The sequence below is a fragment of the Leucoraja erinacea genome, chromosome 4, assembly GCF_028641065.1.
Source record: "Leucoraja erinacea ecotype New England chromosome 4, Leri_hhj_1, whole genome shotgun sequence".
NCBI classification, from domain to species: Eukaryota; Metazoa; Chordata; class Chondrichthyes; order Rajiformes; family Rajidae; genus Leucoraja; species Leucoraja erinaceus.
The window spans coordinates 5,652,790-5,667,766 of record NC_073380.1 but is presented as its reverse complement, the minus strand read 5'-3'; the positions used below and the strand labels follow the sequence as shown (position 1 = coordinate 5,667,766).

The window sequence follows — 14,977 nt, the reverse complement described above, 5'->3', positions numbered from 1 at the left end:
CTGGGATTGGCAGCTGGGAGGGAGTTGGAACAAACTTGGCCAGAACTAGTGGTGGAGGACTCAGGGGCGACTGCAGTAACTTGGGGACGGGGCTGGGAAGCTTTTAAGGATGGATGCAAAGGGATACTAAGAAACTTGACCAAGATTCAAGATGAAAGAATGGATCGACTGGGCTTATATTCATTGGAATTTAGGACGCTAGGTGATCTTGCAAAAACATATAAAATTATTAAGAGATTTGACAGGCTAGATGCAGGGAAAAGAAATCCCAATGTTGAGGAAGTCCAGAACCAGGGTTTACAGTTTCAGAAAAAAGGGGTAGACTGTTTAAGACTGAGATGAGGAAAAAACGTTTTCACTCAGAGAGAGATGTGAATCCGTGGAATTCTCTGCCACAGAAGACAGTGGAGGCCAATTCACTGGATGAATTCAAGAAAGAGTTAGGTATAGCTCTTAGGAGCTAACTGAATCAAGGGATATGGGTAGAAGGCAGGAACGAGGTACTGATTCTGGACAATCAGCCATGATCATATTGAATGGCGGTGCTGGCTCGAAGGGCAGAATGGCCTACTCCTGCACCTATTTTCTATGTTTCCATCATTTTCTTTATCAAAAACAAGAGGACGTAGGTTTAAGGTAAGAGGAAGAAGTTTTAGAGGTGACCTGAGAAGTAAACATTTGTTTGTGTACAGTGAGTGATTGGTATCTGGAACGCACTGACAAAGGAGGTTATGGAATCAGATACAACTCCTACATTTAAGAGGTAGTTAGACGGACACTTCAATAGGCAAGGCACAGGAGAATATGTCCTGATGCAGGCAAATGGGATTTGAGTGGATGGTCAAAAAGATCAGCGGGTCTTGGTGGCCTGAAGGACCCATTTCTGTGCTCTATGAATCATTCAAAGGTTGATCCAAGCACTGAAATGGATTAAAGCAAGCCCCACATACTTCGTCAAAAATCTGCTTGTCCTATTTGTAGACATGTGTGTGTGTATAAATGAACTTGGGAGAAATGCTGCCGGAATGTATCTGACATAACTGCATGTGGCTGGATGCCTTTGAGTTGATATGGTGCAACAACACTACGGTCTTTTAACAAAACTGACATCCATGCAATTAGGTTTTTACTTCAATTCCGTAGTGCAGCGCACATCAACATTGTGTGCAATACCAAAGAATTTGTAGAACAAATTACTTCAGCTGGTTTATACCGAAGATAGACACAAAATGCTGGAGTAACTCAGCGGGTCAGGCAGCATCTCTGGAGAAAAGGAATAGGCAGTTTTGGACTTCTTCAGACTGAAAAGTCTAATTCTGACTGAAAAGACTAGGATCTACTCCTCTCATGATTTTGTACACCTCTGTAAGATCACCCCAAGGAATAAAGGCCACAGCCTGTCCAACCTCTCCCATATAGCTCGGTCCATTGAGTCCTGGCAACATCTTGGTAAATCTTCTCTCAACCATTTCAAGCTAGACAACATCTTTCCAATTTCATCGTGACCAAAACTGAACACAATAGAGTCATAATGTGACAGAGTGGAAACAGGCCCTTCGGCCCAACCTGTCCACACCGGCCAACATGTCCCAGCTACACTAGTCCCACCTGCTGCATTTGGTCCATATCCTAACCACGTTCCATGTCCAATACTCCAAACGTGGCTTCACCAACGTCTGATTTAACTGTAACATGACAGTAACAATATGCAGCATGAGAAAGCAAGGTGGCTTACCTCATTCCCATTATACACTCGTAAAGGAAAATCACACCATCCCTCTGGTGCGGTCGAAAGTGAATGGTGAGATAAGGGTCCACCACCACATCTACCAGTGGCAGATTGGTTTTATTAAACATCCACTGGTGGCTCAGATTTGGTCGTGGCATTACTAAAGCATCTGTTGGTAAAATTGAGAACTATACATTTAACTAACAACTTTTGCAGAATTAAATAATGTTACTCGTGTGAATGATCAAAGCATTTAAGTGTTTTACACCGAAGAGCTAGGGTCAAGGAAAGAGCGTTCTCGTCACAGCCCTCTTTCCACCAATTCTTCCACCACCACACACAAGAAGCACAAGACAGACACCATTGTATGCAGATGCCGAGAAGTGTGTTCAGCTCTGGATGGACAACTTCTAATCTTGTGCATGGACTCGATAAGAAGAAGACCCAAGAACCGACTTTTTTCCTCCGTATTAATATCACATTTCGATGCGGTGAATAATATTTTTTGGAATATTCTTTTGCCGATTCAAAATCTTTAATTTGATGAACTAAAGGGGTGTATAAATGTAAAATAAAAACATTAAAGCGAGAAATATTCAGTAGGTTGGGCAGCGTCTGTAAAGAGAGAAACAAAGTTAATGTCGAAGATAAACACAAAATGCTGGAGTAACTCAGCAGGACAGGCAGCATCTCTGGAGAGAAGGAATGGGTAACGTTTCGGTTCGAGACACTTCTACAGACTCGACCCGAAACGTCACTCATTCCTTCTCTCCAGAGATGCTGTCTGTCCCGCTGAGTTACTCCAGCATTTTGTGTCGATCTTCAGTGTAAACCAGCATCTGCAGTTCCTTCCTACACAAAGTGAATGTTTCAGGCTTAGGACCCTTCATCAGAACTGGAAAAATAAAAAGAGAAACCAGTGCGTTTTAAAGTTGCAGAGCATATCTAATTGATTATCTCTTTTAAAACGTCTATCACAGGTTCAAAAGATCCAAAGTTCCCCATCAATACTTCTAAAACTCCCATTCTCTAACTACTATAAAATGCTGGAGAAACTCAGCGGGTAAGGCAGCATATATGGAGCGAAGGAATAGGCGATGTTTCGGTGCGAGACCCTTCTCTAACTACTGGTCAGCTATAGTTCTACGTGAAAACATCATTGTTGAGGCACCCTTGGCACCCGGTCAATTAACCCAAAGATGAAGTTTGCAGAGTGCATGTTCTGGTAATGGTGAAAGCTAAAAGGATTTGCTGAAAGTTTGATGTTTTTTTTTAAATTAACTCAATTTTCCCCCCTTTTCTTAAGACAATCCCTCATTTGGAGTATAGTAACAAGGAACTGCAGATGAATGAATGAATGAATAAGTTTATTGGCCAAGTATTCACATACAAGAAATTTGTCTTGGTGCTCCGCCCGCAAGTGACAACATGACATACAGTGACAGTTAGGATGTTGGTTTACCAAGGAATGACACAGAATGCTGGTGTAAATCAGCGGGTCAGCCTGCATCCCTGAGAACATGGATGGGTGACGCTTCAAGTCTGAACAAAGATCCCGGCCCGAAACGTCACATATCCATGTTCTCCAGGTTTGCCATCTGACCCGCTGAGTTACTCCAGCACTTTGTGTCTTCTCTCATTGGATTCCGGCATTTCTCTGTTCCCTCAGGCAGTTAGTGCCATCAAACTATTTAATTGAAAAAGTCGTCAGGCTGAGCATAAAAGGCGATTCTATCTAGAGTACATTGCAGACAAACACAAATATTCACGTGGATATATTTTTAGCAAATGCAAATGCCTCCACACGGTGGGCGGCGCGACTCACGTCGCGGGGGCCTCTGCAGTCCGTCTGTCTTTTTATTATTTTTTGTCTCGTTTGAATGTAGTTTTTATTATTTTTTTTTGTGTATGTGTGTGGGTATGTGTGTGGGGGGCGGGGGGTGGGGGAAACTTTTAAAATCTATCCCCTGCACGGAGAACCCGACCTTTTCTCTGTCGGGTCTCCGTTGTCGTTGGGGCCGAGCACCGTGGAGCGGCCTCCAGCAGGAACGACCTGGGGCTCCAGTCGCGGAGCCTGCGGACCTACTCACCATCGTGGAGCTGGCCGAGTTCGGAGCGGGTGGAGCTGTGGTGGCGCTCGGCTGCGACCTGACCCCGGAGATTCGGAGGCTTAACGCAGGTCTGGTGGACAGTGACACTGGGAGCCTGCGGGTCCCTGCTGGGAGACCGCTTTTCGGGGCTTCCGCAACGGCGACTTCACCCGCCCGAGTTGCGGGGTTGAAGAGTACCTGGAGCGGGGCCTTACATCATCGCCCGGCGCGGCTTGGAATGGCTGCGGGACTTTGCTAGCGCCCGCCGGGGGCTCCAACAACAAGACCCGGAGCGCGGCCTTGCATCACCCGGCGCGGCGTAAATGGCCGCGGGACAATTACCATCGCCCGCCGGGGGCTTTGACTCTGACATCAGGAGGGGAATGAGGAGTGCAGGGGAGAGATAAGTCTTTGCCTTCCATCACAGCGAGGAGGAGATGCGTTGTGATGGATGTCTGTGTAAATTGTGTTGTGTCTTGGTTCTTTCTTGTGTGTATGACTGCAGAAACAACATTTCGTTTGAACCTCAATGGGGTTCAAATGACAAATAAATTGTATTGTATTGTATTGTATTGTATTGTATTGTATTGTACACAGTAATCAAAAGTGGTAACTACAGCTAATTTCTCTCTCTTACATTGGAGTGTTGAACCCCTTAACCTAACCATCACACTGCCTGAAAGACCATGTAGTTAAGATAAATTAAAGATAAAGCTGGAGTAACTCAGCGGGACAGGTAGCATCTCTGGAGAAAAGGAATGGGCGATGTATCAGGTCGAGACCCTCCTTCGGACTGGTTAGGGATGAGGGAAACGAGAGATATAGGCTGTGATGTGGAGAGATAAATAACAATGAATGAAAGATACGCAAAAAAGGTAACAATTATAAATAAAACAGGCCATTGTAAGCTGTTTGTAGGGTGAAAATGAGAAACTGGTGCGACTTGGGTGGGGGAGGGATAGAGAGAGAGGGAATGCCTTGGCGACCTGAAGTGAGTGAAATCAATATTCATACCACTGGGCTGTAAGCTGCACAAGCAAAGTATGAGATGCTGTTCCTCCAATTTGTGTTTAGCCTCACTCTGACAATGGAGGAGACTGAGGACAGAAAGGTGTGTGTAGGAATGGGAAGGAGAATTAAAGTGTCCGGCAACCGGGAGATCAGGTTAGTTCACGCGGGCTGAGCGAAGGTGTTCCGCGAAACGATCGCCCAGTCTGCGTTTGGTCTCGCCGATGTATAAGAGTCCACATCTTGATAAATTAACTTGGCTAAATTGAAATACCAAATTTGGATCCTGGCATACAACATTGTATTCAAGAGAGTTAGATATAGCTCTTAGGGCTAAGGGAATCAGCAGATATGGGGAGAAAGCAGGAATGGGGTACTAGTTTTGGATGATCAGCCATGATCATATTGAATGGCGGTGCTGGCTCGATGGGCCGAAGGGCCTACTACTGCACTTACTTTCAATGTTTCTATTGGATTATGTCAATGGTGCAGTGATGCAGCCGGTAGAGCCCCGACTTCGATGCTTACCTCGAGTGTTTTCGGTGTGGAGTTTGCATGTTCTCTCTCTGACCTTGTGGGTTTCCTCCGGCTACTCCGGTTTCACCCACATCCCAAAGACGTGCGGCTTTGTAGATTTATTGGCTGCTGAGCATGTACTGAATGCGGAATAACACAGCTTAAATGGGTGATCGATGGTAGGCATGGACTCGGTACTCGGTGGGCTGAAGGGCCTGTTTCCATGCTGTATCTCTGAACTCAAAACTAGAGGGATACTGCCTCACAGCTCCAGCATCTCATTGCCTTCCTTGAAATTTGCACATTTTTCCGGGGAATGCCTAAAAGCCCTGTCCCATTGTACGAGTTCATTCAAGAGTTCTCCCGTGTTTGCCCTGATTCGAACTCGGAGATTTACAGTAATGGCCGCTCGTAGGTACTCAGGGCTCTCGTGGCCATTTTTCAACATGTTGAAAAATCTTCATGAGTCTTCCCAAGCTTACCGCGTTTTCTGAGTACCTGCCGTTAGCGTTACGAGCCGCTAAGAGACATCCCCGAGCTCCGACGTACCCGCTAAGTTCATTCGACGTGCTTACCACGAGTTTGATTTTTTTTTTAAACTCGGGAGAGCCCTTGAATTCACTCGTATAGTGGGACAGGGCTTTTAATTTCCTTGAAGTGCTCTGATTTCCTCCAACATAGAAAAATAGGTGCAGGAAACATAGAAAATAGGTGCAGGAGTAGGCCATTCGGCCCTTCGAGCCTGCACCGCCATTCAATGTGATCATGGCTGATCATCCAACTCAGTATCCTGTACCTGCCTTCTCTCCATGCCACCTGATCCCTTTAGCCACAAGGGCCACATCTAACTCCCTCTTAAATATAGCCAATGAACTGGCCTCAACTACCTTCTGTGGCAGAGAATTCCAGAGATTCACCACCAGGATGAATGCCTTGCGGCCTTTCGAGCCAGCACCGCCATTCAACACGATCATGCTTTTTCCCCATAATTCCTTGATTCCTTTTGCCCTAAGAGCTACTTCCAACTCTCTCTTGAAAAGACATCCCAAAGACATGGAGGTTGCCAGGTCAGGTGACCATGGTGAGTTACCCAGTGGATGCAGACGAGTGGTGAAATCCCTGAGGGAACGGAGGAAAATGTGCGGAAAGTGAGAAGTGTGAGTGGGTCCTTGATTGATGCCGGGGACCGAAGGATCTGTCCAGTGTGCTATTAGACACATCCGCCTGTTGGAGAAGTATATGATACAGCAGTTAATAGCAGTGTTGGGGATTATTTCACATTGTCACTGTTGAACCAGCAGCCACCAGGGATGTCTAGGTGTGATGCTTACTTGGTGAAGTTGGATCGTGCCTTGGTTTACAGTCCACAGAGGGTTTTTTCAGGCCTTCAACTTGGCTGAATCCAGAGGCATCTCTCAACGGGGTGGTAAACTGTTTCAGCAAAGGCTGTTGCAAGGAGTTCGCCAGTGACGGGTCTGAAGAAGCAGCAGTAGAGGCGGCGTTGAAACAGCAACCACTCATAAAGTCCTCTGTTGAAATTGTTCCCATAATCTCAATCTCCTTTCCACTGACAAATAAAGTCTGGCCCTCAGAAAGACTTGCGAGTTCTTTTAATTTGTATCCTGTTCCTGAAAGAAAATTATATGGATAAATATATAATGTGTTGGAAAGAACTGCAGATGTTGGTTTAAATCAGAGATAGACACAAAAAGCTGGAGTAACTCAGAGGGACTCTGGAGAGAAGGAATGGGTGATGTTTCGGGTCGAGACCCTTTTTCGGACTGCAGATCAATCTGAAGAAGGGTCTCGACCTGAAACGTCACCCATTCCTTCTCTCCAGCCTGTCCCGCTGAGTTACTCCATTTTTTTGTGTCTATCTTTGAATAAATACAATTCCAGCTGAAATGCAGAAACAAGGAACGACACGTGCTGGTTTACAAAAATAAAAACACACAAAGTGCTGCAGTAGCTCAGCAAGTCTGGCAGCATCTTTGGAGAACATGGATTGGTGACGTTTCGGGTCGGGACCCTTCTTCAGACTGAATGTAGAGGGGGGCGGAGAAAAGCAGGAAGAGAAGAGGGGCAGGACAAAGTGTGGCAGGTAATGGGTGAACAAGGGCGAGGGGGGATTGTGATAGACAAGATAGTTGAACAAAGGCCAGAGGTAAAAGAACAGAAGGTGTGAGAGAAAAGCATTGAAGAGTTGTGAATTGTGAAGCAAGAGGAAGGAATGTATGTGGGGGAGGAGAGTCAAGTCAAGTCAATTTTATTTCTATAGCACATTTAAAAACAACTCTCGTTGACCAAAGTGCTTTACATCAGTGCAGGTACTAATGTGCTACATACAATGGTACATAGATCTAACAATAAATACATAAATACATACATACAGCGCTCCCTCAGAGGACCTCAAGAAACGCTTGTGAGTAGAAATAGGTTTAAAGTCTAGACTTAAAGGAGTCGATGGAGGGGGCAGAAAAACGCGGTCGCCCCTGAGCTTAAACCTGGACCGCGGGATGGTCAGTAGCTCCAAGTCAGCCGACCTGAGGGACCTGGAGGTAGAGTGGTGGGTTAGCAGATTTTTTATATATGTGAGGGCAAGCCCGTTAAGGCCTTTGTATACATATAGGAGGAACTTGAAGTTGATTCTGTACCATACTGGGAGCCAGTGGAGAGAGGCCAGAATCGGGGTGATGTGGTCCCTTTTATGGGTACCCGTCAGAAGTCTCGCTGCGCCGTTTTGGACCAATTGCAGGCGGGACAGGGATAATTGCCTGATGCGGGGGAGGGGAGAAAGAGGTGCGAGTCCAGGTGAAGCACAAGGTGAGAAAGGTGGTTACCTCAAATTGAAGAACTCAATGTTCATACCATTGAATTGTAAACTGCACAAGCAAAATATGATGAATATAACTCCGGCTTATTTTTATTCATTTGGAAGTATTTTTGTCTAACCACTATTTATATTTTAAAGGGAAGGACTTGTGTGTTGCCATTTTGCAATACAAGGACTGAATATATTTCAAATTTTTGGGAGCAAAGGTGTGAGTATTGATTATGTGTAGCAGACGCACCACACAGGTTTCGGATAGCGAAGGCATTGCGATCAATGCATATTGATATTATTATTATTATTGCTACGTGCAATATCAATATGTACTATCAAAATGAAGAGGTAAGGTGATGGAGAAAGAATCCCAACCAGCTATTAGATGAGATAATCCAGCTAAATAATGACTATTTCTAAAGGAAACAACGGTGGGAACTGTGAGAAAGTGAGTAGTAAAACTCTGGTGCGTTCCCTCCTATTGAAAGGATATTTTTCAAAAATAAGATTGCTGAATTTGAGAGTGAGCAATTCCATTTTTTTCTGTCTTTATTTCAGCTTTTCCATTTCTGCTGTAGTCTGCCTTAACTACACAGAACAGCACAGCACAGAAACAGGCCTTTTGGCCCACAACGTCTGTGTTGAACATGATGCCAAGATGAACTCTTACCTGCCTATTTGAAATCAGAATTCTTTGATTGGATAAGTTCATCGGTTCTAGGAGCGGAATCAGGCCATTCGGCCCGTCAAGTCTACTCCACCATTCAATCTATCTTTCCTTCTCAACCCCATTCTCCAGCCTTCTCCCCAAAACCCCTGACACCCGTACTAATCAGGATTCCGTCAATCTCCGCCTTAAAAATATCCATTGACTTGGCCCCCACAGATGTCTGTGGCAATGAATTCCACAGATTCCAGGGCAATGAATTCCACAGAATCTCTTGCCCCGAGTAGATGAATCGAGGACCAGAGGACATAGATTTAAGGTGAAGGGGAAAAGATTTAATAGGAATCTGAGGGGTAACTTTTTCACACAAAAGGTGGTGGATGTGTGGAACGAGCTGCCAGAAGAGGTAGTTGAGGCATTCCCAACGTTTAAGATAGGTTTGGAGGGATATAGGCCAAACGCGGGCAGGTGGGACTTGTGTATGTGGGACATGTTGGCCGGTGTGGGCAAGTTGGGCTGAAGGGCCTGTTTCCACACTGTATCACTCCTTCCTGGGCTAGTATACATTACAAATGAGGACATTTTGGTTCTCAATTGAGTTCTTTACCATTCACTCTTAATCCACATTTGAATCTAAATGAAGTCTAACTGTTAATTTTAAGTTCACATTATCCCTCCACTTCCTTCATATCCGTTGGAAATCTGTAATAAGCATCTGCAGTGCTGCCATTAATTTCCTGTTCCTTAATTTAAGTTGTCAACATCAAAGGGAGAAGAAATCCAGTGAGCAGAGTAAATTGGGCTGAAGCAACAAAGAACGAGCGTTCAATATGTATTCAATAAATATAAAGTCAGTATGTTCAAAAGACGAGAGGTTTATTTGTGAAATGAAAACAAAAATTAAAATCTTGTACGTATTTATGGTTTTATCATATCAAGACGTTGCAAGATTAATCAAAACATATTTTACACCAGGTCAGGGGCAGATATGTAAGCAGTCAACCAAAAGCCTGGACAAAAGGGTAGATTTTAAGAATGTTTAGTTTAGTTTAGTTTATTGTCACGTGTACCGAGGTACAGTGAAAAGCTATTGTTGCCTGCCAACCAGCTAACAAGAAAGTGCAAAAGGGAAATTTTTAATTAGGAAACTAGTCAGCTCTGAGCCTTGGACTCTGATGGCATGTTCATCAATGCTGATGTGATCATATTCAGAAGATAAAAACATAGAAAGTTGGTGCAGGAGTAGGCCATTCGGTCCTTCGAGCCAACACCGCCATTCAATATGATCATGGCTGATCATCCAGAATTTGTACCCTGTTCCTGCTTGTTCCCCATATCCCTTGATTTTGTTAGCCCTAAGAGCTATATCCAACTCCCTCTTGAATACATCCAGTGAATTGGCCTCCACTGCCTTCTGTGGCAGAGAATTTCACAGATTCACAACTCTCTGAATGAAAACGTTTTTCCTCATCTCAGTCCTTATTCTTAAACTGTGACCCCCCTGGTTCTGGACTCCCCCAACATCGGGAACAACGTTCCTGCATCTAGCCTGTCCAATCCCTTGACAATGTTATATGTTTCTATGAGATTCCCTCTCATCCTTCTAAATTCCAGTGAATGGACACAAAATGCTGGAGTAACTCTCCGGGACAGGCAGCATCTCTGGAGAAAAAGGATGGGTGACGTTTTTGGGTCGGGACCCTTCTCCAGACTGATTTGATCAAGAGTCCACAAATCAAGTAACATAGTGAGCTCAGATTATGATTGCACTATAAGGATACACATGAAAAGTCACTGTTGTGGATGAAGCTGAAAACAAGGATGATAATTTTGAAAGCAACACTGTTTAATATGCAGTCAAATGGGAGCAGAACGATATGAAAGATAGGCCATGTACTACTTTGGATAGCCTCAATTCTATGGAAGAAAGAATCAAAGACACTAGCAGAGAGTGTGATGAAATAGTCTTAAGCCAACGAAGGTACGTTTTCTGCAACAGAGTGGCTGGGCGGCAGAGGTTGGAATGAACACTACTCATTAGTAATAGAAAGAGGTGAATAAAAGCATTGACATTTCAGTATTGCTGATCTACCTCTTTGGTGATCCTAGGACTATCTTTGATCGGACTTTACTGGCTTTACCTTGCACTCAAAATTATTCACTTATGATGTAAACGGCTCAATTGTAATCTTGATTTGTCATTCTGCTGACTGGATAGCACGCAACAAAAGCTTTTCACTGTAACTTGGTACACGTGACAATAAACTAAACTGAAACTAAAACAGTGGGAATGTTAGAGAGAAACCCTGAAGAAATTTGAAAAGTAATAAATTGGAGCTGAATAAGAGAGACTTTGAGGAACAAGTTTAAACTGCATGTATGGAAGCACATGTGTTGTGGTGAATAAAGGGCCTGTCTCACTTGGCCGTCATTTGCGCGCCATTTACGCGACCTGGTAGCGTGTGGGTAGCGTGGGATGGGCGCATGGAGTGGCGTGGAGTAGTGTGGAGCTGCGCGTGGTATCGCACAGCGTTCCAGGATTTTGTGCTGCACGTAAATGACGGCCAAGTGGGACACCCTGGTGCGGCGCAACGTCTCACCTCCAGCAGCAGCAAAAGCAGGCAAGCGATCGCCGAGCTCGGCCTCGGGCTCACGGCCGCTGCGGATCCAAATCCGCCCCCACTCCCACTCCCAGAGCGGGGCCAAGACGATTAGAGATGGACACAAAATGCAGGAGTAACTCAGCGGGACCGTCAGCATCTCTGGAGAGAAGCAATGGGTGACGTTTCGGGTCGAGACCCTTCTGACTCTGAACACCAGAAAAACAAAAGAGCTCATTGTCGACTTCAGGAGGCACAGCACCGACTTAGCCCCCCTACACATCAACGGCGAGTGTGTGGAGAGGGTCAACACCTTCCGGTTTCTCGGCGTCCATATCGCTGCTGACATCTCCTGGACGGACAACACACGACAGCGGTCATCAAGAAGGCTCAGCAGCGGCTGCACTTCCTGAGGGTCCTCAGGAAGCACAACCTGGACTCTAACCTGCTGCTGACCTTCTACCGCTCGTCCATCGAGAGCCTGCGGACATACTGCATTACAGCATGGTATGGCAGCTGCACCATGGCAGACAGGGAGAGGCTTCAGAGGGTAACCAGGACAGCGCGGAGGATCATTGGCTGCCCTCTCCCCTCCCTGATGGACATCTACACCTCCCGCTGCCTTAGCAGGGCAAAGAAGATCATCAAAGACAGCTCCCATCCTGCGTTTGGACTGTTCGACCTGCTGCCCTCTGGAAGGCGCTATAGGTGCATCAAATCCAGGACAAACAGACTCAGGAATAGTTGCTTTCCGAGAATTATAACTACTATAAATTCAAATTCACACATGCACTGACTACACCGCCCAACACGGACTTCCATCTGTATATATGTATATATGTATGTAGCGCCGCAGAATTTGTGCACCTATTCCCCCCCCCCCTCCCCATCTCCCTTCTGTTTTTTGTTTTTTCTGTTTCTTGTTTTTTGTGCTAAATTGTATGTATGCACTGAGTACGAGCAGCTTTCAGTTTCACTGTACATGTATAGTGACAATAAATGGCATATCTATATCTATATCTATATCTATCTATATCTATATCTATCTATCTATATCTTCTTCAGTCTGAAGAAGTGCCTCGACCCGAAACATCATCCATTCCTTCTCTCCAGAGATGCTGCCGATCCCGCTGAGTTACTCCTGCATTTTGTGTCTATCTTCAAATGACGTCACGCGCTCCAGAAGGCTGTGCGGACACATGATGACGTGCACGACAGTCGCGCGTCAGTCATTACCGGCCTGTCGCGTAAATGACCGCCAAGTGGGACAGGCCCTGGTGAGCTGTAGTACTAGTTCTGTTGTGATAATCAGAAATCTAGTTGTGATAACTGAAACATACCTATGTAAAAAGACGGGACATGATACAAACCAAAATAAATGCAATAAACCGAGACGAGAAATGAAAAGGAAAATAAGACAAACAATAAGAGAGAGTATAAAAGAATGGCAGTCGAGATAAAAAGGGAAGCACAAGTCTTCTACGGGCGTTTGCCCAAGTATGCAGGCAGCAAGGAGAGGGAAATAAATCAATGAAAAAGCCAAAGCTGAGATTGTAAATGAGTAATCAAACAGAAAATGCTGGGAACAGTCAGTAGGTCATACAAACAGGTTCTTATACTTTCTGGTTTGAATAATGGGCCTGTCCCACTTAGGTGATTTTTTTAGGCGACTACAGGCGACTAGGCTGTCGCCACATGGTCGCCGGGGCGTCGCCTGTATGGGCTCCTCAGTCGCCCAAAGAATCATAGCGTTTTTCTGGTCGCCGCTGGATTTTGAAATGTTGAAAACTTTTCGGCGACAGTCGGCTTGTCGTAGGTTGTCACCGGTGCTGACTTCGGCGAATTCCATTGGCGACTACCTACGTCAACCGGCAACAGGTACCTGCGAATGAATTGTCTTACCTGGTCGTAACTTGTCGCTTTCCAAGTTCATGTATATAGTCAACAAGTCACCAATTGTTGCTACAACCGCCCCTCATCTTCAGTGCATTTACCAAATCGTTAAATAAAAATAATTAAATTAACTCATCCATTTATGTGCAGTGTCAACACTGAGCATTTCATAATTTTAAATATTCTTTGCTGTACCATTTTTATTAAGGGGCTGTCCCACTTGGGCGACCTAATTGGCGAGTTTAGAAGAGTTTAGGAGTTTGAAAAAATATCATGTTGAAGATCTCCTTCGACTATGTTGAAGACTAGCTTCAACTAGCTACAACTAGCTTCGACAAACTTCTGGCAAATTGGAGAGTGAAGACGACCTCCTTCGACCTCCCTTCGACTATGATGATGACTATCTACGGCTACCTCCAACTACCCTCGATTACCTACGACTAACATGCCGACCTACTATGCCTAAACCTACCAGTAAAAAAAGTATCGATTTTTTCCATGGCGACCTTTTTTACTCGCGGGCATTTCTCAACATGTTGAAAAATACGCCGCAACCTATATGACGCCTCCAGTGCACGGGGACTACTCTCGAGCATGAAGGGAGTTACAAAGACCTCCTACGACCATGCTGCGAATATGAGTCGAGGGCAACCTCACCAGAACTCACGGATTAGGCCGCCTAAGTGAGATAGCCCCTTTAGATTTTTGTCCATTTTATAATTTAGGAATAAAATTATGATTTTGTAAGTAATGCATCTTAATGTTGTTGTAATTGGTAAGTTTAAAATATTTTAACAACAATGTAACAGTGCTAACCTTTTCCAATGTCTTTGCCTTCTGTGTCCTTGAGAAACACAGATGTTTTTCTAACAATCAAAATGGCGTCTCCCTCCCATTTCTTGTGCTTCTTCTTTGATTGTTTACACCACATGACACTGTAGTACGCAGTGATCACGTCAGGTTCATTTTCTTCGTTGTGTTTTGTGAATCTAGATGGCTGATGCGATGCTACTGGCTGCGATACATGAAGTCGTTTCGGTACTGCAAATGGTTGAGATGGTTTCAATTGTCTCTGGGGAGAGGGACCTGCTGAAAAACCAGAATACGTTTATACTGCAGATTAAATGGAAGATTATAACATTAATTCAAATCAGAAAGGTGATCCCCGCTATACCATAATACAGTGCAAATACACCGTGCCATACCTTGCAAATCATTCACACACTTTGGCCTGGAAGTTCAGCTGTGTAATGCTTTTTGAATTATTACTACACATTTAAAGATCAGTTACAGTAAGGTTAGTTTATTGTCCCGCGTGCCGAGGTACAGTGAAAAGTTTTTGTTGTGTGTTATCCAGTCAGTAGAAAGATAATCCATGATTACAATGCAGCCATTTACAGTGTAACGTAATAACAGAATAACGTTTAGTGCAAGGTAAAGTCAGCAGAGTCCGATCAAGGATAGTTCGAGGGCCACCAAAGAGATAAGAATAAGGGGTAAGCCATTTAGAACGGAGACGAGGAAACACTTTTTCAGACAGAGAGTTGCGAGTCTGTGGAATTCTCTGCCTCAGAGGGCGGTGGAGGCCGGTTATCTGGATACTTTCAAGAGAGAGATAGATAGGGCTCTTAAAGATAGTGGAGTCAGGGG

The 14,977-nt window shown here is 44.8% G+C and overlaps 1 protein-coding gene across 2 annotated transcripts in view; it reads right to left on the bottom strand.

Annotated features, from left to right (window-relative positions):
• Positions 1-14,977, bottom strand: part of rad54b (RAD54 homolog B) — a 122,403-nt gene that overhangs the window by 41,552 nt on the left and 65,874 nt on the right. Inside the window, exons 3-5 of one of the 2 annotated variants that reach the window (XM_055633579.1) lie at positions 14,144-14,413; positions 6,675-6,971; positions 1,736-1,898 (exon numbers count right to left, since the gene is read on the bottom strand). In XM_055633579.1, coding sequence (XP_055489554.1) covers positions 1,736-1,898; positions 6,675-6,971; positions 14,144-14,413 — 730 coding nt within the window. Of the gene's footprint in view, positions 1-1,735; positions 1,899-6,674; positions 6,972-14,143; positions 14,417-14,977 lie in introns of both variants that reach the window. The other variant, XM_055633578.1, reaches the window with a different exon arrangement.